Source organism: Amblyomma mixtum, chromosome 3, assembly GCF_055824585.1.
Source record: "Amblyomma mixtum isolate Tamu chromosome 3, ASM5582458v1, whole genome shotgun sequence".
In the NCBI taxonomy this organism is placed as follows: domain Eukaryota; kingdom Metazoa; phylum Arthropoda; class Arachnida; order Ixodida; family Ixodidae; genus Amblyomma; species Amblyomma mixtum.
Window position 1 is genome coordinate 170816590 of NC_143014.1, and position 22992 is coordinate 170839581.

General features: G+C 47.8%; 1 protein-coding gene across 2 annotated transcripts in view; it reads left to right on the plus strand.

The window, feature by feature from the left end:
• The window catches only part of Ac76E (adenylate cyclase type 2 Ac76E), a 508349-nt gene that overhangs the window by 315300 nt on the left and 170057 nt on the right, over positions 1–22992 (plus strand). For both annotated transcript variants that reach the window (XM_089581917.1, XM_089581916.1), the window contains one exon: positions 20522–20673. In XM_089581917.1, coding sequence (XP_089438043.1) covers positions 20522–20673 — 152 coding nt within the window. The remainder of the gene's footprint in view (positions 1–20521; positions 20674–22992) is intronic.

Sequence of the window (22992 nt, forward strand, 5' to 3'; positions counted from 1 at the left end):
TTACAGTCAGGTTTCGGGCGAGCAGTTGAAGGTGCCTTGCTGCGTCAGCTCTTGTCACTGGTATGCGGACAGTGTTGGTTGCATCGTGAGCCGATCGAGCAGCATCGTCAGCTAAGGCGTTACCAACAATGCCGCTATGGCCTGGTACCCACTGGAAGATGATTTCATGATCTTGTTCGATTGCCTGGTGGTGCAGATATCGTGTCTCCGCTGTAAGTTGCTCATGGTCGCTATGTCTCAAGGCAGATTGAAGACATTGTAGGGCAGCTTTTGAATCACAGAAAACAGCCCATTTTTGAGGTGATTGTTGAGAGATATACTGTACCGCCGCAAGAAGTGCGGCCAACTCTGCTCCAGTAGAGGTAGTCCGATGCGAAATTTGTTGGTGAATTTGAGTCTGTCGCGCAGGAACGACCACAGCGCAAGCGGAACTAGTAGAGGTTACTGATCCATCCGTATAGACGTGAGTACGGTCCGAATATTCGAAGTGGAGCATGGACAGTGTCAGTTGCTTAATGGCTGGCGTCGATAAATTTGACTTCTTCGCTATCCCCGGAATAGCAAGGCGCACACATGGGAGCCGCATACACCACAGAGGAGAGGGAGGTAGTGCTGCCGGGGTGAACTGTTGTGGGATCGACGACTGTTGCGTCGTTATGACCTTTGCAAATGCAGAATGTGGTCTCTGCAGTGGCAGAGGCGCAAGGTGATGCTGTGGAATCCTTGAGATATGACGTATGTGCATTCGCAAGCAGTCTAGGACAATATAAGTAGAGATCGGGTGGTCTTTGGCGAGTGCAATGCTACCCAGTGTTGATGCGCTCCGAGGGAGACCTAGGCATGTGCGAAGGGCCTGAGCCTGTACTGACTGGAGGGCACGCATGTTAGTTTTGCACGTGTTTGAGAGTACAGGTGTACTGTACCGCAAACATCCGACAAATAGAGCTCTGTACAACTCCAGCATTGACTGGACCGACGAGCCCCATGATTTTCCGCCTAGAAATCGGAGTAAATGAGCGATAGATGTTAGCTTTTTTTTTTTCAGTAGAGTGCAATGCGGGCTCCATGATAAATTGCGGTCGATCAGGATCCCTAGGAAACGATGAGTTTTGCTGTAAGAAATGACTTGACCGTCGATGCGTACCGGATATGGAGTCATACATTTACGTGTAAATGCCACTAGCGCGCACTTTTCCGGTGAAACGCTGAGACCTTGCTTCTGGAGATAGGAAGAAGTGATCGATGCTGGCCGCTGAAGTCTTGCACGCACCTGGGGACGCGCCACAGAGGAGGCCCAAATGCAGATGTCATCGGCGTACATACACACCTGGACGGTGTTGGGGAGGTTCTCAGGGAGGGCGATGAGAGTCAGATTAAACAATGTAGGGCTAAGGACACCGCCCTGGGGCACGCCACGGTAGGTGTAATGCGCAAGCGTCGGGCCATCTTCACATTGGATAAAAAATGATCTTTTGGAGAGATAGCTCTCTATCCACGCAAACATCCGACCACCGATGCCCACAGTTTCCAGCGCATCAAGGATGGCCTCATGGGTCACGTTGTCGTAGGCACCTTTTACATCCAGAAATAGTGCCACTGACAAACGTTTCAAGCGCTTCTGTTGTTGAACCGTGGATACAAGATCAACGACGTTGTCAATAGAAGAGCGACCCTGCCTGAAGCCGGCCATAGCGTCGGGGTATATTTTGTAGTGCTCGAGGTACCACTCAAGGCGCGACAAAATCATTTTCTCCATGTCCTTTCCTACGCAACTGGCCAAAGCTATTGGCCTATACGATGAGAGCTCGAGCGGAGATTTCCCTGGTTTTAGTAGGGGTATCAATCGACTCGATTTCCATTCTTGAGGAACAGCACCGTCGAGCCAAGAATCGTTGTAACGTTTGAGGAGCTCTTCTCGCGCGTCGTGGCCAAGGTGGGACAGCGCAGCATATGTGACTCCATCTGGCCCTGGTGAAGACGAACGCCGACATCCTGCAAGAGCAGCGTCGAGTTCCTCGCGAGAAAAAAGGACATCCATGGCTGAGACCCGTGAGGCAGGAGGAACACGCCGGGAACTCGAAGCAGTTGGTACACCAGCAATTTTCCTGCAGTAGTCCGTTGCTACCTCAGACTGCTGTCGATCTTGATAGACAGCCAACGCATAGAAGGGTTGTCTTTGCTGCGGAAGCGTACGGAGGCCCCGCACAGTACGCCACATGAGGGACATGGGCTTGCGGGGATCCAAGTGCTGACAAAAGGACCTCCAGCGCTGGTTCGCCAGCTGATCCATTCTTCGTTTAATTTTTTTCTGCGTACGTCTCGCCTCCCGTAGATCATTTAAGCACTTGGTTCGTCTGTATCGCTTTTCTGCTCGCCGCCGAAGAGCACGCAGACGTTCTAGTTCAATATCAAAATCACTGCGTATTCGTGAGGACGTGATGTGACTTCTCGCAACGTTCATAGCATTAGCTATAGTGTGCTCCAGCCTGCCAGTGAGGGCTTCTTTGCTCGTCTCCTCCATATGTTTTCGAAATACTGCCCAGTCAATTCGCGCGAGTTGGGCTGGGGAGGACGCACCAAGGCCGTTTATTTTGAGGTAGGTAGGAATGTGGTCGCTTCCATGGGTCTCCACATCACAAAACCAGCGAACACTTCGGTGCAACGACCTTGATACTAATGTCAGGTCCAGGCAGCTGCTGTAGTGACAGCCGCGCAGGTATGTCGGACTGCCGTCATTCATAACATACAGATCATTGTCGGAAGCAAATAACGCCAGATGCCTTCCTTTGGCGTTAATTCTGGTGTTTCCCCATAGCAAATGGTGGGCGTTAAAATCGCCAGTAATGATCCAAGGAGCCCGGGTGTCTTCCATGATGGCCTTCAGCCTTTCGCAGTCTAATTGAGAGGAGGGTGACACATATACTACAATCAGTGTGAATTCTAGCGTTTTTGTCTTGATTAAGAAACACGCGTATTGATTGTCATTGTGAGGTGGAACTGAGCAGCAAACATACGTCATGTCAGTGCGGAGGTATACCAAGACTTGGCTGCGCTCCCCGCATGTAGGGGCGAAAAAAGATTCGTGCCCGAAGAGCCTGATTGCTTCTGATAATTTGGGCTCGCAGATTACCAATATCGGGAAGTAGTTAGTGAATACGTAAGGACGAAAACTTGACATTCGCGACCTCAGACCTCTTGCGTTCCATTGGAAGATCGTGGCGCCTCTGACTTCCTCACGAAAGGAGGGAAGGTGGCCAGCCATTATGGATTAAAGTCCTTGAAGTGCTGAACCCAGGGAGTCCAGCACTGGTAAAACGCTTCGAGCAGTTGGGGATTGCAGAGCCTGTAGGAGAGGCCGAATTGCGTTGACCACGGTCTTTAAAATCACGAGGGTTTGGCGGTCTTGCTCCGGGAGCCCGTCTGCAGCGGCCGACGTGCTCAGCGATGGGAGCTTACGTGGAGGGGCCTCAGGAGGACATAATGGCGGAAGCGCTTTCCAAGGATCGGAACCTGATGACATCTGGCCACCCTTGTCCACAGAGGGCGGACGGAGCACACTGGGGCGAGGTGGAACAGGAGGTGGAGGAGGGTGAGCAGGAGGCGCCAACAGCGCGTCGTTGCGGCTGTCATTGGCAGCAGCCTGTCTGGATTTCCTCTTACGTCGGGCACGTCTCTTGCGAACGATCGCGGCGGCTTCGCGATGCGTCGAGTTGTCTCGGACCATTTGTCTTAGGACAGCACGCTCTTCTTTTAGCCGCGGGCAGTCTCTAGATGAGGCGGCATGGGGACCGTTGCAGTTTGAACACCTGAGAATTTGTGCTGTGCATGTCTCAGAATCATGAGGCTCGGCACACCGAGAACACACACTCGCGTTGCCGCAGACTCCGCTAACATGGCCCAGTTTCATACAATTCGTGCATTGTAGGGGCTTTGGTATGAATGGCCGTACTGCGTGACGAAAAAGGCCTACCTTCACATGTGACGGAAGGCTGTCGCCTTTGAAGACAATCTTGACACAGCGAGATTTCCCAAGACGTGAAACCCGGAGAATCACGGTGCCTTCGTTTCCTGGCTTCACAAGTATGGGCAGATCTTCTTGCGTGATCGTCTCATCGACGTCATAGATGACGCCAGAAGAAACGTCCTCGCCGAGCGGGATAACTGTACGGACCGACATGCCTCCGAGTTCAGTGATGGCCCGCAGTGATTCGAGTGCTGGCGCATGATGGACGTCAACAGCAACAACGTTTTTGCGCGAGTTCACGCGAACGTCTTTAATTTCGTTCGGCACAAGGGCCTCAAGTTGCATTGAGACAGCTTGCCTGTTAAGCCGCCTCATGTTGTGGGATCGATGCGCAGGCAGGATGAGAATAGTATGCTTCGATGCTTGGCCAGTTGTCTTCACCGTGGACTGGCTCGATGAGGAGCTGGCTTTTAATAGTCTTCTTTTTGTCCTGCGGCTGAGGTATGTCTCAAATTCGCCTTCAGAACTGTCCTCGCTGAAGTACTCTATGGTGTCCTCGCTGTCGGGGTCACTGGGAAGGCTGCAACGCTTCCTCGAAGAACTCGAGGAAGGAGCCGGCAGTCTGGTCGGATGCCCAGGAGGATCCACATCCATCGCCGTATGACGGGGGCGGCGTCCCCGCAATACACACACAAAATACACTAAAAAACGCTGGAGACGGATAGAAAGCGATTCCACAAGGATGCACTTCGTCGTCTAGAAAAAGCACTAGAAAAAGGGGTTTTAGGTTTAATAGGGTTAAACTTCGGAAACCAAATCAGGCTATGAGGAATGCCAGGAATGCCATAGTGAAGGGTTCCGAATAATTTCGACCTCCTGGGTTTCTTTACCGTGCACTGACATCGCACAGCACACGGGCCTCTAGAATTTCGCCTCCATCGAAATGCGACCGCCGAGGCCAGGATTGAATCCGCGTCTTTCGCGTCAGCAGCCGAGCACCTTAACCCCTGAGCCACCGTGGCGGCTCTATTACAAAAAATGCTTTGCGTTCAACAATCACTCAAGCAACACAAACAACGGAGACCGTGCACATATAGCATAATAAAGCCTTTAGGTTTACCAGGGTCGGCTTTGGAACCAACTCCTACCATTTCTGCGCCGTTTTTGATACAGCGCGCAGGTCGCCGCTGATCATTTTGAAATCTTTTTGCGACCGTTGCAACCATAGACTTGGCGATTTCGTCAGCGCGCATCGTTAAAATGTGGGCGGATGCACTAAGAATTCTCTGTAGCGTGACCGCGCGGCACATTTTACTGACGGCTATTTCACGTGGCCGTGGAGAGCGGGCCACTCAACACGGCAACGCATAACCGGCGCAATCTAATCTCGCTACTTTCTGCTTTAGCCAGTCACGTCGCGTACCGCTGACGACGGCGGTGCATGCACCTGTCGCTGAGGGTTGGCAGCATCAAGCAAATTTGCGCTTACGTAATGTGCTAGCTTGCATTCGGTACACAGGAGGTTTTTGCGTAGAATAAGGGCAATCATTTTCGCAGCAGTAGTCTGATTACTACCGAGTCACATTGGGCTCCAACAGTTAGAGCGTGTATCGTCGAAGCAGCATAGCGTGACTTCCTGGTGTGCCTTCGGCCGAATATTTTTATTATGTGAAGTGAACTTCACAGGTTCCGCTGTGACCATCATCACAAGTCAAAGTAATTATCATTACCGTAATCGTCACCATTATCAGACCCGTTACAATCAGAGCAGACATCTCTCGCTGAGCTCCAGTTAATCTTGTCCTAGCCAGTTAATCTTGTCCTTAGTGCTAGCCATCCATCGGCGACAGAATTGAAAGAACACTTGACGCTCTACCAGATTCCCTTAAGTTATTGGACACTGTAGGAGAATCCCGTGGGGAGCTCAGCTTTCCTCGGAGAGACTGGGAAAACAGCGTAGTTTCAGTTCAAGTGGCATCGAATTCTTCTAGACTTCTCTTTCCTCTTTTAGTTAAAGTACTATATTACCTGTTTTCTCTGTGATGCATGTTTGAGATCATGTCGTGTGCAACCTCACTACGCCAACCAGCGCTGCCAGCGGACAAAACGCGCATGTAACGACGTGCGCATTGCGGCTTCAGTGAACATTATGAGAATGGATGAAACCTTGGAACATAAAGCAGTGCAGTTACAACCTGCATTTGCCGACGAGCTCCCGATACGCGCTGCTCGATTCACATTTACGAGGAGGAAGATCGAGGGGAACAGGGCGCGCCCTAAAAAAACCGTAGATCTGCGAAATAAAATGGAACCTTGCCCTGCATATTATTGCCTTCAGAGGCGCCAGCCGTGACGGAGGAGATAGCTGCCCTCTGCGAATCTTTGCCCGCTATCGCTTCCTCCTTCCCCCTGTTTTCCCTTCTTTTTTTTTGCATTTATCGACTTTCGTGGCTAGCGTGACGGCGACGTGGTCGGATGCAGGTCACGCGTTTCGAAAACCCCTGCTGTGCGATGGTCATATGTTTTCCACCTCGCTTGCCCTTGTAAGGAAAAAAGGGAGAAAAAAAAACTCGCTGGCACGGCAGATTGTGTTTTAGATGCTATGTGATATATGCGTGTTCACGCTCTTCTTCGCTCAGCGAGCCAATGCTGACCCTAAGGCTCACTCGTATTCCCGAAGCGCCGAGGTCATCTCGTTGATGGCATTCCACTTGTTCCTGTTTTTTTATTCTTGGAGCGGCCCTCATTCGCGCACCCTTTTTTCCCCTTTGTTTCATCAGCCGCACGGACTGGGTTTTCGCAATTGTGGGACGGCGCTTGCAGCATTTATATTGCGTCCTTGGAACTTGTTGGCTAAAGGCCTCTCTCGTGTACAGACTCAGACTAAACCTACTCCCGCGCAAGCGTCGGGGATTCCTGAAGTATGGCCGTGTGCTCTTGCAGGGGTTCTGTGTGACACGAGTGCCATCTCGAAAAGGGGGAGGGTAGATTCGGTGAAGAATGTAAGCAACAAAGTGTAATTTTAGTTATAAAACAACGGCAAGAGGACTCAATTAAAGCGCCTCTGACTTGCTCCTTGGTCCAGTAAAGCTCGCTGTGCTGTTTTAATATGTGCACATCGCAGCGCCGACTTTGGAGCAAAGGTCTGGAAGAGAAATATTCGAGCAATGCAATTCTCACGCAGCGTTCTTCACGGAATGCGCGCCTCGGTATCTTCGGCATACTCGGAACGTAGGCAGTGTTAGGCGTATATAAGGGGGGGGGGGGGGGGGGGGGGGGGGGGATGTGGAATCAGACTCATTTTGCGGAAAATTTCTTGGCTTACCATTCTCTTTACGCTGTATAAATTAAGTGCTCTCCGACTCAGCGGTCAGCAGAGTGGTGTGCTTCATGTTTGCAGGTTCCTCGCGAGCCTTGTAGTAATTAAATCTTCACACAGTCGCAAAAGCGGCTGCGAAATCGCCCTCGAACGTGCTAAGAAGCCATTACGCCAATTACTAGTTGAAGTAGCAGTCAGTTATTAACCATGTATGCTCCCCAAGACACGCCAGAAGGCCGGTTCAGAACACAAAACATACCCACTTTTCGAGAAGGTCAGCCAATCATCGACACCGCGGAAGTTTCGAACGGATTGCTCGTGAATTTCTTTTACTTAAGCGGACACCAGCTTATTTAGATATTCTTACCTCCTTTTCTGTGGCGTGCCGGTTCACCTTGCACTCTTTGGTATCCTTTATCCTTGCGCTTTCCTTGGAGCAGCCTTTGCTTCTCTATGAGCAAACCACGCCTGTTCTTTGTGCACATTTAATGCTTCTCACTGGGTTTTTTTTTTTAGTTCCTTGGCTAAATTTTATCCGATTCAAGGCTCCGGCTTAAAGGATGTCATTATTATTATATTGTTATTGATTCTGTGCTCCCACAAATTCTTTTTTCGTATTGTCTTCCCGACCACATACACTCCTTACATCGTAGGTGTCATTCTACTACGTCCTTTATGTACTGCTAGCTGGGTGGGGGCGTTGCTCCAGCAGTGGCGGCGTCGTACGGCGTAAACGAAAACTTCGCACCTCCTGCCCAAGGAAAACTCCTTCAGGTACCCCAATTTTGTGGAGTTTTTCTCTGCGAAGCAGTGTGATGCACCTTGCTTCGAAATGATGTACCTCGTCTCAAACGCGTAATGAACCTTGGCCTGGCAAGGTGTATCATGCGTTAAACGCGCTTGCCATCTCTGACGCTGCGCTGCACACGGTCGACTTAACTTTGACTGCAGAAGGAATCAGTTGAATGAGCAGCACTGACAACCCGCTTCGTTTGGTTCAGTTTCGCTGTCGGAGTGCGGGCGATGCGGCAATCTTTTCTGCGCACGCCACCACCGACGTCAGCTGTCTACCCGGGTTTTGCTTGGGAAGTACAACCGAGAGACGAACTGCGGTACACTGCGATTCCCAGCCCACTTTTGAGCTCTGTTATTTTTTCTCAGTGTAAATGGTTTCTTACAGTACTGTAGCTCATCGAATAAGCCCTGTCCTACCATTTTTGTCGTGAGCAAAAATTGAGTCCAGTCTGCGGGCTTATTTTCATAGGTAATACATTTTACGCTGCGAGAGGGCTCGTCTTCGGTGATTCTAATACTACTTGATACTTTCTTATACATCCCAGACATATACTGCCGTGCCCATGATTTTTTTTTTTTAGAAATTACTGTTTTTATTTCGTCTTTCTTTCTGATACTGAACTATGTTTTCTGTTCTGTGTAGTTCCTGGCCACGCCAAGTCTTACTTTATACGCCTTACCACCAGCAGCTGTGGTCTCGTACTACTGATTCAAATACAGATTTCTTTCGCTTTCCTCCGCTTCGGGGCCGTTATCAGCCTATATTTGTCCCAACGTCACCAGCTGCGCCGTTTAGACACTGGCGAATCAAGTGTAGCTACTCCTCCTGTTATGCAAGCAAGACGTTGAGTGAAGTTGTTATAATTCGGTTACAACCAACGACACTTATTCCAGAGCAGTCATACTTGCAGCGCGTCCACATTGTGAATGGACATGCCCTTTTTCGGCGTTCAAAAAAAAATAATATTATTCCGCCGTCCTTGAAGCGCGGCTCCTGTTTTCAATTTTTATACCAGTGTCAAAACTATTCCAAACTGAAATGCACTTTTTTGTCTGATTTCTCTACTTGATTCCTAATATAAACCTTTTTATGCATGTGTTGTTAATTATTCCTCAGCCTGATCAAGCTTTCGGTCTCTTGAAGCTGTCTTTAACGGTAGAGGCACTCATATTATGGATCTTACAACTTACAAAATTAATTATCATCGTTATCCCAGAGGAGGCTGGCCTCTCGTGACTCGCGTGTAGCTCTACCAAACTGCAAACATGCTCGATTTATATGGGTCATATTTTCTGCCACATTTCAGTAGCAGAGTGAACAAGTGCGGTGTTGTGAATTTTCCTCACGGTGGCTACGATGCGCACACCTAGGTTCGTAGGATAAATATTTTTTTTTTTTTTGCCGAAGAACGCAGTTACACATTTCAAGAGAAACATTTTTTTTTTGAACGCTCGGACCGCCATTTAGGATGCATGCACCTGGGATTAAAAGCTGATGGAGGCTGCAGCAATTTTTACTGCTGCACGGAAAGAGCACAGTGGTATAGTAGGGAAGTCTGCATTCTGGAAGCATTAGAATTGAGAATGATATGTCGGGCGTGCCGGCTTGTTCTAACGCTTTCCGTCCTACCAAGCCAAAACTTCGAGGCGATATTCAGGCTCACTGCGTGCATTGAAGGAAATGGAAGCGTTTCTTGCTATCAAACAGAGGAGCAAAGATTGATGATTCTTCTTAACCCAGCCTCGTACCTCTGGTCAATACCTCCGTTTTGGCGCTGGCCTCCTCGGGTGCTCAGGATCGCGGCGTTCCACTCTCTGCGCTCGCGAGGCATCTTGCGCAAAAATAAAAGGACCTTTCGTCGCAAGGTGATAAAGAGGTAAAAAAAAAGCCCGATTTTATTTTGCAACCTGCAGCGCATTGTCTTGTCTTAACTTTCTTTTTTTTTGTATTTCAACGTGGCGTGGCCAAGGCACGGAGGCAATAAGAAATAACATTGCTCACTCGATGGTTATCTTCCTACTCCTTCCTCTTCCCGGTGGCCGTTTCTTTACTGCACTTCAATCTCGCGCCTTTTGTCTCCTCTCCTTGTGGCTCCATGTGCCACTCGCAGACTCGCAGAACCTATGCTCTTTCAGTTTCATCGAGGCGACAGGTCGAGCTGCTCAGCAAACAGCTCGGGAAAGAAAACAAGAAAAGCAACGCCGGAGCCCGAAAGCACAGCTTCTGTCGAGCTTTGCGGCTTGTTTGAGCGCTGTGTATACCCCTTCCGTGCAGACTCCTTTCAAGCGAGCGCGTCGCTGCGCTTCTTTCACGTTTGCTGCCTCGCCTACATCGTGGCAACTCGGTTTCCTGCTCTGAACAAAGCCCGAGTTCGCGGTGGTCTCCTGTTGACTTTGCCAGTTCCCTTGGCGTCCGCAGCTTCACACCTGCCTCTGTATTCTCTTGCGGGAGAAGGCACCGTGGCGTTTCGCGCAAGTGGCTACAAAATCCCCCGTCTAGCCTCCGCCCTCGCCGCCAAAGGCGTGGAATCAACAGAATACACGGCTTATTTCGCCGTCTGCCTACGAGTGCAAAGTGGCCGCGGTAGTCCCGTAATTCTTGGCCGGAGGCCAAACCTCGTGCGCTGTACTTGTGCTGGTTATTGCGTTTCGTTGCGGCGAACGATCAGAAACAAGTCAAAAGCTAATATTAGCCTTAGTTGAGCAACTCCGTGACATAGTGTTCAGTCCTGAGCTAGTTCTCTGCGTAGCTCGGAGCAATTCCACATAAAACGCTGGGGTGGGGAGGTACACTGCTATTTTAATAGTTTCGTTTTTTTATTTGCACAGATTTAACGGCAGAACTTGCTGATATATGCTGAGATCTGGCTATTTCTTCTCGCAGTAATGAAGAAACCCCACAAGGACAGGCAGCATAATGCACAGCACAACATTGCTGCAACATTGCACAACATTAAGACACGACACAACACGTCAGTAATATTAACAAGCAACGTCAGACGAGGAAAACTAAGTGCAATGAGTGAACGCCAGCAGAAGAGACACTAAGCAAATAGTTCTAAATAAATCCAACAAGCAATGCGACAATGATAATAAGGATTGTCATAGTACATAGCACAAAATATTGCCTTCATGTCACCTGCCTCGTCTGGCGCCTTCTTGGAGTACACGGACCAAACAAAACATAAAGAGCAAGGGTATTTTCAGCCAGCCTGATAGAATGGGATTGTAAATATTGTAAATATAGTTCCGAAAGGAACGGTGCTGTGTGGTCGTAAAGAAGCGACCCTGACCTTCAGGACTTTCGAGATCTGAGCAGGTGTTGTCCCATATTCTTCCTTCTCCCTCATCCGTCATTTCAAAGGTGTATCGCAAACTTTCTTTTGTGTGTGTGTGTGTGTGTGTGTGTGTGTGTGTGTGTGTGTGTGTGTGTGTGTGTGTGTGTGTGTGTGTGTGTGTGTGTGTGTGTGTGTGTGTGTGTGTGTGTGTGTGTGTGTGTGTGTGTGTGTGTGTGTGTGTGTGTGTGTGTGTGTGTGTGTGTGTGTGTGTGTGTGTGTGTGTGTGTGTGTGTGTGTGTGTGTGTGTGTGTGTGTGTGTGTGTGTGTGTGTGTGTGTGTGTGTGTGTGTGTTGGGGAGGGGGGGGCAGTGGCTGCAGATGCCCATGCTTTAAAGTATGCATCATCAGCGCGGCGAAAACAATCATCAGTCCGCGGTTGAAAGCTGCAACGTGTCAGAAGAGGTCGAAGGTGCCTTCTGTGCGCGCGCGCACCGCCGTGCCTGCAAGGCAATGCCGTTCCCTGCTCTTGACCTCTTGCATTTTGCTGCTCTGCAAAAGCGCTAAGCTTTAACATCAAAAAAGAAAAATCAAAGCATAGCTGTAGGCAGCTGCCGACTCTGAAAGTGCAGAGCCCGGGATAATTCAATGGAGCGGTAACTTCATTACCAACCTGCGGAGCATGATGAAGCTGTGTGTGCGTAATTGGGAAACGAGCCAGGCGAAAAATTCATGAGACGTTCTCAGTGATACTTAGTATAAGAGACCTGCTCTAGCGTTTTACGCACTTACGCTGGGCTGTGTACATGTATTTGTAAAGGTCATCTTGTTACGCCCAGTTATGCCGCAGAAAAAAAAAGGGGGGGGGGGGGGGAATCAATACATTACGCCGATTGGGGAAGCCGCAGCCGGTGCTTCTCGTCTTAATGAGGTATCTTTTGGTAATGAACTGAGCGTAACATGGCTACAAAATATTGTCCGAAGTAAAGAAAGAAGGAAATGAAATTTTTCTTCGGCTTCATGTAAAGAACAACTCGTAGTCGTAGTTTTTTTTAATTTAAAAAAGTATTTTTCCGCAGTTTAATACTATTATGGACACCATTATGGAAATATGGATGAAGTTTCTGTGCCCATACCTAACACAGAACTCTGGGCTCCTGCGCTGCATTCACAAAACTTCATATTACGGAACAGCGATGTGCGCCTGTGCGTTGCTGGCTTACTAGCGCTGATCAATCATAGCGCCAAAAAACACTGCGCCCAATTGCCCTGGCAAATTAAAGGGCGCCGAACTGTTGCGAAACGCGCGTTACTCATGAGAAGTGTTGCGAAGTTCGCCACTATATCGCAATCCCAGCGGACATTTTGTTGTAAAGCGTGCTTTGTCTGTTAAGCAGATGAGTGTGAAGGGAAAGCAAACTAAATTTCAGTCCAGCATTTCCCAATGGCGTTCAAATGCTTGGTATTTATGGGGGCTCTCGCGTCTGTGGGACGAGAAATAATGGACGTCATGGAAATATTTAATCCTGCTGTAACCTGCCGGACGACCAACGCCAAACCCTTAGTGAAGGCACGTGGGAGGCCGGAGAGCTTCGCGCTCCTCTAATAGTAGACAAACCCGACAAACCACCACCGCGTACTCTTTATACTCCGGCACCACTCGACTCGTTGTTCTGAGAGTGCTGTGCGACTGACAAAAGTTTTATGAGTCCACCTACCAACAAACTAAAAAAGAGTTATTAACACATGAACTATGGAAAAACTAGAAGCTGCTTTATATACATCTATATTACATCATATAGGTATATTAAATGTACTATCTGGGACAACAGTGGTATACTCCACGCGGCGGGAGCCGGAACAACAGAAAACTGCGGCATTTTGGCGAGCTAACGCACGAAACATTGAGGCGAGCCGAGCGACATGCCTGCTGATAATAAAGGTCACGCATTGGCTGTCTCGATCCCAGATGCCGCCTGTAGATGGCGTTGCAGCGCAGTTTTCCGTTGCTCCGGCGCCGCGTGGAGTGTACCACTTTTGTCTCCGATAGTACATCTACTATGTAATACTTCAGAAAACTTTTCCATACCTTTTCTGCTAAAGGAATCAAATCACGGCGAGAAGGGCACGCGCGAAAGCAGCAGTGGCCTCATGATTAATAGGGGTGTGTCATCAACAGCGTACCGGACGCCGGACATCGATGACGCAAGCGCGAAAGGTTAGCTGTATAAGTTTGAAGCATTTAAAGCATTTTAAGACAGTGTTCTTAAACAAGGGAATTGCGCTAAAAAAGACACGGACGAAAATAGGACATGGACGTCCGTGCCTTTTTTAGCGCAATTACCTTGTTTAAGTATGTACGACCGACTCACCCAACAACGTGTTCTCTTAAGACAGTGCGCCTAGTGGGGACCTGTTAAAAAATGGCAATTTAGGCGCGTGCATAAATTGTTGCAATTTGTACACCTCTTAACAAACTACAAGCCACCGCTACATTTTGCAGACTCTACTGTATGCTTACCAGGACATTTCTGCCGCTGCAGGAATTCAGTATGGCTGCATACATACACTGCAATCAAATTTTTCTCACCTCTGGAAGTTCATGCATCAGATGAATGGAAGCATTTACCTGCCAACCAGCGCATAAAGCGCATTCATGGCAGGAGTAATGAAAACAGACATACGCACGAACGCACGCACGCACCCCCCCACACAGACACGCGTGCACACGCGCACACGTACACACACACACACACACACACACACACACACACACACACACACACACACACACACACACACACACACACACACACACACACACACACACACACACACACACACACACACACGCACACACCAGAAGGTCATAGAAACAGAACTCATCTCTGTCACTTACTTAGTCGCGTTCCTGCATTGTTTTTACGCACTCAGATTCAGGCACTCCGGACTGCGCTCACGTGCACACAAGGGCTAGAAAGGGAGAGTGGTTATGAAGAAGAGAGATAGACAGCTGCCGCTATCACTACTTCGCCATAGAACTTTTTTTTACTGGCTTCATCCTTCCAAACGCGCAGGTAGACTAGACTGGCTGTGGGCACGTTTTTGTGCTCTCGCGTTTTGTAACAACCAGAGCAAATTTTTTTGGTGCATTTCCGGTCGCACTGTAATTTTCGAGATCATCTCGCTCTGATCGAATGTAAAAGAAAGGCCAAGTATAAATACGGTTATTACCCTGTGAAAAGTATTTGTTTAGTCTGCCAGTTCTCTCTGTATATATATCTGTGTGTGTGCGTGTGTGTGTGTGTGCGTGTGCGTGTGCGTGTGCGTGTGTGTGTGTGTGTGTGTGTGTGTGTGTGTGTGTGCGTGCGTGCGTGCGTGCGTGCGTGCGTGCGTGCGTGCGTGCGTGCGTGCGTGCGTGCGTGCGTGCGTGCGTGAGTGCGTGCGTGCGTGTATTGTGGGTCCATGCAATATATGATATTTCTGAAACCGGCGATTAGTAATTGCTTTAGCAACATTTTGTAGCGCAGCAAAGCGCAGTTTATCAAGAGAGCTTGTTGTTATTCGTCACATGTTGCAATAACATGCTTAATTCAAAGTTCGCAACACGTTAACAGAGGAGGAAACTTTCTGTCAGCTCGGTTTGTGACGACACAATGAGTGAGAGAGAGAGAAATAACTTTAGTGACCAAGGGATTTGGGACAATGGTCACTCCAAGTGTCGTTGTCAATAAATCTTCATTGCATCTCTCGTATCATTCAGAGCTGATGGAAATTTTTATTCTTGACTGAGCACTCTTTTCAATGTAAAAAAAGAATGAAAGAAAAACTGAGACGAAAATAAAGCGAAGAAAGAAAAAAAAAAGCGAAAAAAGAAAAGCAGGAGAATAAAAGTTCCGAGAGCTATTCTTACACATTGGTGACGTGCAAGCTCCTGGCTTCAGAAAACATCAAAGGTCTATTGTAGCCACAGTGAAATATTGAGTATGTTTGCTGTTCTGCGGCTGCTGCTGTTTAGTTTATTCAAGGGGAAAAACCAATCAGTTCTTTTACATTTATTTTTCTTATATGCGGGCTCATTTGTAACAGAATCCTTTGTCTGGCATTATGGCAATGCATCCAGCCATATTTTCGTGAAAAGGGTTTTTTTTTTCTTTTCTGGGCGAGAAGCCAAAATATTGCATTCTTGGCTGCGGGTAACGTTAAACTCGCGACACTTTCAGAGTTCGTTTGGCGAGGATCCGCCCATACGAAGGATATATTACGAGCTGCAGCCCAGTGTTTACCAGCTTCTTGTTCCCAGCGTCAGCTGGCCCGGCGCACGCAAACAAAGAGGGTGCCAATCGAAATTCTGGCGCAGCTCTCAATACTGAGAATGAAAATATATGCGTACACATCACCGTGTTCCAAATAAGAATGATCTGAAGTATATGCTTGATAAGAAGTTACAGATAATTGTTCGAGCTTTAGCTGTTGATTTCCTGCCTTTAGAGCCCACTCGTTCGTTGTTTTTCTAGCGATGAGCACGTGACGATTCTTTATTTTCAAAAATTAGAACAGCTGTGTCGATGAGAACAGAGTACTGAACGACGAAGGAATAGTAAATGAGTACTTTTCGTCTGCTTCCTACTCTCTATCTGACTTCGCAACGAAGTTGCCAGAGAGCGACCAAGTACCTTTTTGCATTCACTGGTAGTTTTTTTTTTTTTTTTTTTGCCACAAACCGACACAGCTCGGGCGAACTTTTTCCTGAACGGGGTCAAACACTTCGTGGAGTTGTAAATATCTGAAGCCGAAACGTTTTCAAGGATTCACGAATAAAAAGAACGTAAATTTCTTTATTTGTATTGCTTTAATAAGCCAGCATCGTGCGTCAATCTTCGTTGTGGGAATATTCACGAGCATGCATGGCTACAGCCAGTGAGAGGCACGATTCACAAAGCTGCTCGCGAGGAAGTTCGTTTCGTAACTGACCTGAGTCCGTGCGCGGGCTAGTTACGATAGTCGATGAGACTATAGCCATGTCATCAGTTGTTCATGAACTAACTTTAGGTACGAAAAGCATTGTGAACCCGGCCTCACGTTTCTCTGGCTTACGTTCGGCGGAGCTTTCGTGAAGACAAGCTGTGCACCGTTGGAGGCGTTTACAAAATGGCCCAGCTGATATCAGACCACTGGTGAATTCCTGCAAGCACCACGTCACCCCTGATTTTCACATCAGCTGTTGTAGGCAGACCCATCCCCTCCTCAGTGAGGTGTCCTGCATCGCATACCGAGGTCACTCTCCTTCACTCAACTCATTCTTTCACCAACAAGACTAGAATGAGGCGAGCCAAGGAACGAGGACCACGAGTGCATCCCGGAAACAATTCGGAGACAACTCCTTTGGTTATAGCTGCTCCATGTGGAATCGTCTGTGGTCGCATACCAAGCAGAGTGGGACCAAGGGCATCTCCTTTACACATACAGTTCGGGCTGAAGCTTGTTTCAAATTTAGTTAAAACCCCTTCAGCTCTCTCTCTCTCTCTTTTCAATGCTGAATAATGCCTCATGGAAAAAAGGAGTGAATTAAATATGTGAAAATAGGTTTACCGGATGTGGGAATTATGTCTAAGGGTAGTATTCCATAAGTTGTCCATTTTACATTTTTCATTTCACCTCTGTTCGGTGCTGTGTTACCCACGCTACTGAATCAGCGGTACTTTCGTCACAATCTTAGACTGATTAATATTTCTCTCACAGAATTGCGCCAAATATCGTGTAATAGTTTTGTGGCTTCTGACACTTTGCCGACTCCTTGTGAATTACTCTATGCTTACTTATTTTCTCCTCACTGTAGTCCTTCTGCGCACGAATGTATCATTATTCCTCGTGTGATCTCATGCCGTTTTTTTTTCCTACCACAAGTGTATTACATGATGGACGTACATTCATGTTTCTCCATGCTTAACATAGGGTTACATGTTTTGCTTAATATAGTTTTTTTTTCTTTTTTTCTTGATGTCAAACTCCAGCTAACGTCAATGCTGCTCTGCGAAGAGGAAGCTAGGACCTCTCAAGATGTTTCTACAGCTTTTTCCCAGGCTTTCCTAGCAACACCTTGTTGCGGAAATAAACTTTCAAGCCTTCAAACCTGGTCATTCTGGTATGCCCGCGGCTTTCAATCGGCTGGGGCAAGTGGCCCGGCCATTGGGTGGTTGGCGACCGGATATTACCATTGGCTGATATTGGATGCGATATGCAGCCAATTGGTGAGGTGCATCGCAGCGCTCTGTCAGCAGCAGGCGCCTTGACCTGACCGCTGGCTGTCATTGGCTGAGATATGCAGCTAATAATGAGGTCCGGTCGCCTTCCAACCAATGGCCGGGTCGCTTCCAACACGCTCTCAAAAGCCGCGGTATATCTGGGTGACCAATGACAGAGGATGAAATGGACAAGAAATGGACAACGGGAAATAGACAGCTAATAGAATAGGGCTCAGTTGTAGCCAATGATGGGGTACAATCGGCAGCGGAAGTTTACGGGATGCGTTTGGGCTGACGAAAAAAAAAAATTCGACGCAGTAACGAAATGCAATAGCCGGAAATGTCTGAAAGCATGAGATGACATGAATGCTCCATTCTCTGGTATCGACACCAAGCGGCTGAGTACCGAGCCAGCATTATAATTCTTTTCTAAGGTTACCCATCCCGCAAGCTTTTGCTGCCGTTAATGTGTATGTGCCTGCAACTTAGGATGCTACGCACTGAAGCCAAATCCAGAATCTCGGTTGTTCACAATGCTATGAGGAGCAAACAAATCCGACTGAGTGGCCTTCGGCCAGTACTGGTTTCGGCTGCAGGCCACGGTTACAGTAACTATAACTGCCTACAAGGCACCTGCCTTCTTTTTCTTTCGAAATATTTTTTTCCAGGACAGAACTCTAGAGCGACTGCAAGATATAATGGACTCCCGGAATAAGGGGATAGACTGCCAATTTTTTATTATTTGAAACGCTTACATCACCATCACCTCGGCAAATTATTAACGAGATAGCGGTAAGTGTACCGTGTCGCAGAAAAGCCGGTGTTGTCGTCGACGTCGTTGGCTATGAGCCAAAAATCCTACGGAAGAAAATAGTTGATAAAATTGAGCTGAAACGAAACTTTGGTTAGCTTGGGCTTGGTTGGGCATAGACCCAGCACCTTAGGATTGCGAAACCAGCTCGCTACCCAGGCCACGAAGCTTTTTCTTTATTTCTTAGGCCACGAAGGCTCATTGGCTCAAGTTGAATAAAGGTCGAAGTAGTGAATGCGCTGGGGTTTTTGCCTTAATGAAGTGTCTTAGAGACATGTATTGATGCGTACGTAAGTAATTATAAGTATGCTGATTAAGAATTAGGTAACTGGGTAGGCGATGGGAACGGGACTCGATAATGCTATCGCGAAGCTCAAGCGTCCACCAATTTTTTCCAGCTAGCAATGATTCCCATCTCCCACCCATCTAGCAATGACTCCAAGCGACTCCCACTACCTGCCCTAAATAGACGTATGCCGTTACCACTTCCATCCAGCGCCTCGCTACCAATCGTAAACTACTGTTATCTTCTGAGATCGTGGCACATAACTTTAGTTTTATAGATGCTAATTTTTAGACCCACTATTCTGCTTTGCATGTCTAAGTCATTGATCATACTTTTTACAATTGCTCCCCTAAGTGACTTAGCAAAGAAATGTCTTCAATGAGTCGCAGATTACTAAGGTATTCTCCATTAAATCTCATTCCCAACTGTTCCCAGTCCAGATCACTGAATACCTCCTGTAGACAGGCGGTGAATAGCATTGGCGAGATCGTGTCTCCCTGCCTGACACTTTTCCTTATTGGAATTTTATAGCAGTGTCCATTGAGGACTGTGGTGGCTGTGCAGCCGTTATAGATATCTTCCAGTATTTTTACATAAGGCCCTTCTACACTTTGATTCCGTAATGCTCGGATGACTGCTGAGATTTCCACTGAGTCAAATGCTTTCTCGTAATCTATGAAGGCTATATACATGGGTAGGTTATATTCTGCGCATTTCATATCAACTAATTGGTAGTGTGAATATGGCCTAATGTCGAGTAATCTTCACAACAGCCTGCCTGGTCATTTAGTTGACTAAAGTGTAAGGATGTCCTGACTACATTAGTGGTGACTTCCACTAATTCCCACTTCACTTGAAAGTAGTTCGGACGGCGCGAAAACAACAAAGACAAAGGAGACACGAATACAACAGGACGGCTTTCTAAGGCTTTCTTTACTTCCTATTTCGTTACTGGCGGGATGTCCAACTGCTGTGCACTGCTGCCTCGCTCATTAACATGCTGATTACATTGGCTGTTGTATGGATTTGTACAGAACTCTCTGGCTACTTTAAATGCTTCATCAATACTGCTAATGATATTGCCCGTCTTGACTCGGCACATGCATCTGATTATTACATAAGCCTAGTTTCCTCTTGACCGTTTTTAGGCTACCTTCGTTCTTTAGAACATGCTCAATACACTCATTATACATCATTATACATCATTATGTTGGTTGCCTTGCACTTAATGATTTGCTTTAATAGTTCTGCCACTTCTGTTGTGTCTGTGGGGTTGGAGTCTTTCCTACTTTGGCGTTTGTCAATCACATCTTTTGTATCATGAGAAAGCCTGCCGGTATCATGTCTAACTATCCTACCGCCTACTTTTACTGCGCTCTCTGTATGATAGCTGTAGGATTATCGTTAATTGTTTCACGTTGACAATTGCTTCTGATTAACATTAAGCCCAGTAAAATAACCACTTAAACCTCGGAACTACATTGCTTGATGAAACGTCCGCTCAGAAATGGATGCGAGAAACTGCACGCTGTTCGCGTTTATCGTTTAGCCGCGAACCTCAAACGCGATTCACCTAATCGGCCCAATCTGTCTCAGCGCATCCTCTCGAGCAAAGTGTGCAGGCCTGCCTCCTCAGATTTATCATAGTTTCACGCGCAGGTGGTCGTGACGGAGGGGCAGAGGACGCGCACTCCTTTTTACCCTCATTTTGCTTATCTCCAGTGTTGTACGCACAATGCCGAGCGTGCGGGTTGACGCGCCGTCATTCGTTGGCGGAAAAGAGCGGTCGCCGGCGGCACTGCCACACCGCGGTTCTTTTGCTCGCAGGAACAGCTGCTACTGAGTGTCATCCCCGCCTACATTGCAGCCGAGGTGAAGCGCAGCATCATGCTCAAAATGGCCGACGCCTGTCAGACTTCCGCGAAAAGGAGCCGCCAGCGCTTCCACGAGCTGTACGTTCAACGCCACAACAACGTCAGGTACGTGTCTTTGCATTTACTCCTATCCCCGAGGCGAGCACGCGCTTCTTTTTTCGATCGAAAGCGGACCCCATGCACGCTCTCATACACCGGATCCCAACAGTTACTTTTGGTCTCGGTAGGTTCCGCCGAGCTGCGCCGGGACATTTCAGACGTTGACAGAGGGCGGACAGTATGTGGCGCTTCAGGCCTGGATTCTTGAGGTGTTTCTTCCCTTCTCGTTTTTGGGACCACCCTGCCGACCGCTGAGAGAAAAGGATGGCAGCCGTGTAACGGGCATCTCAACGTACTTACATGTGCTGCCGAGTACTTGTTCGCCCGGGTGCCTAAAAGTCATGGTCTGGCGTACTCCGTCGCATCTACCGCGCTTTTGCACTTTAAAAATGTTTGTAGAAGATCTGAAGAAAGTGCAGTGTCTGTTGACTAAAACCTCTTAAGATTATCATATTTGGATTTAAAAACAAAATATATTACATGTGTTATTCGGCTAAATGAGTGAACTTTATAAAACATTTCATTGAATGACCGATTGCGGATCAAATCAACGCGCTATTAATGGCCTACTTCACCGAAATTTTGCAAACCATAGAAAGGTTGTTTTTTTCGTTGTACATCCCCGGATTTTGTTACCCACAAAGCATTACGTTCCAGTTTCAACCAGTTAAGGCGCCAACGACACGCAAAAATCAGCGCCTTCAATACGGAAACTAGAAAAACGGGCGCCATTACCACCCGCCGGAAGTGACGCATGTTTAAGGCGGAGTCCGAACAACGCCGAGTCCGGAGCACCTGCTCGATACGGCTCGTGCAAAGCGCTGGCAGCGGTAGCGCGTGGAGCATTTTGCTGAACACATACTGTTTATATATGTAAAAAAAAAAGAACATATGAAACTGCATAGCACGCATCTTCAATAGAACTAAACACCTCAGAAGAAGTTTTAAACGTGGTTTGTTTGCTTTGGTAGACTAGAAAACTCCTCGCGCAGCCTCAGCGAAGATCACGCCGCGATGCTAGTGAGCGTTGTTCGTCTGGCAGTATTCGATTACAGCTTGTGCAAAGTTCGGACATCGAGAAGGAAGGAAAGATAGTCAAATTGAGGCCAAGTAGAAAAAGTGCTTGTATTATTAAGACAGCATTTTTGAGCAGCCACGCGTCCTGCTTTCTCCTTTCTCTTCTCATTTTTTTTCCTCGTGGAAAGCTCCTCCTGCCTCTGCATAGAAATTGGAGCAGGTGCAGTGAACGCGACGTAAATCAATGAGAACTATTGGATGTCAAAAAAGGGAAGAAAATTAAGTGCAGTGTAAAGCGAAAGAATATACCGGAAGCAAGATTTGTGCTGCACAAAAAAATTTTTTTTTTCTTCGGGGACCATGGCATCGATGGGGTGCCGATAGTGGGCTGCTTCACTTTTGCACTCCTCGGCCGGGCAAGTCACTGCGCGCTGCAAAATACACACCAGTTACAAGTCAACAAAAACTTATGTGTGGCATTCATTACTGTACTTGCCTAGAACCACTTAAAGCCCGCGTACTGCAGAGACGGAAAAGTTTTCTTTTCTTTTCAACCACACAGCTGGGCAGAAGGACGTGGTTGCCGAGCCCCAGTTGACTATACGCCCACCACGCAAACTGCCGGTAGGCAGTGTGTCTGTATCGACTGAGAAATTATGCAGAACATATAATCAAAATTACGTGTTGTCTTCCTTTGGAAATCATATCACTCAAATAACTTACGCGTTCAGGTCTCTGAGGCTGCGGAAGCACGGGTGGTAATGCTGAAGCTTCCTGTATTCGGCCTCAAGTATTAGCGACGTGTTTCGGCGTTTTCAGTAACGCTCGTGTGGCCATGCAGGATTCTCGGCCTGACCTGCGAGTCTTCACGACAGCGGATACACTCGGTGCGTGACGGCATTGTTGCGCATCGGGTACAGCTGCACCTGCAATAAACGCATGCATGTTTATTTCTTTTCAGAAGAAACACACCTCTCCTTAACACTCTGCCTGGTGTCAACAACGTGACGCCAAAGGAGCCTTGCTCGATGAGCCAAACCGCTCACTTTAGCTTGTGAACCGACTAAGCTAGCCTGTGAAAAGCCCTCCCCCGTCGTCTTTATTCTCCCGAATAGAGACGCCTCGCAAAATTTCGTCTCCCGATAATAGCCTTCGTGGTGCGCTGCGTGCTTTGTTGATCGGACCAGAAACACGTGCTCTGGCGATGTAGGCCGGGAGAGGCCTATCGACAACCTGCAAAACTACGATTCCTGCCCTGCCAACAAAATGGATTAGCGCGACGGAGAAGCGTCAGTTGCCCACCATTGT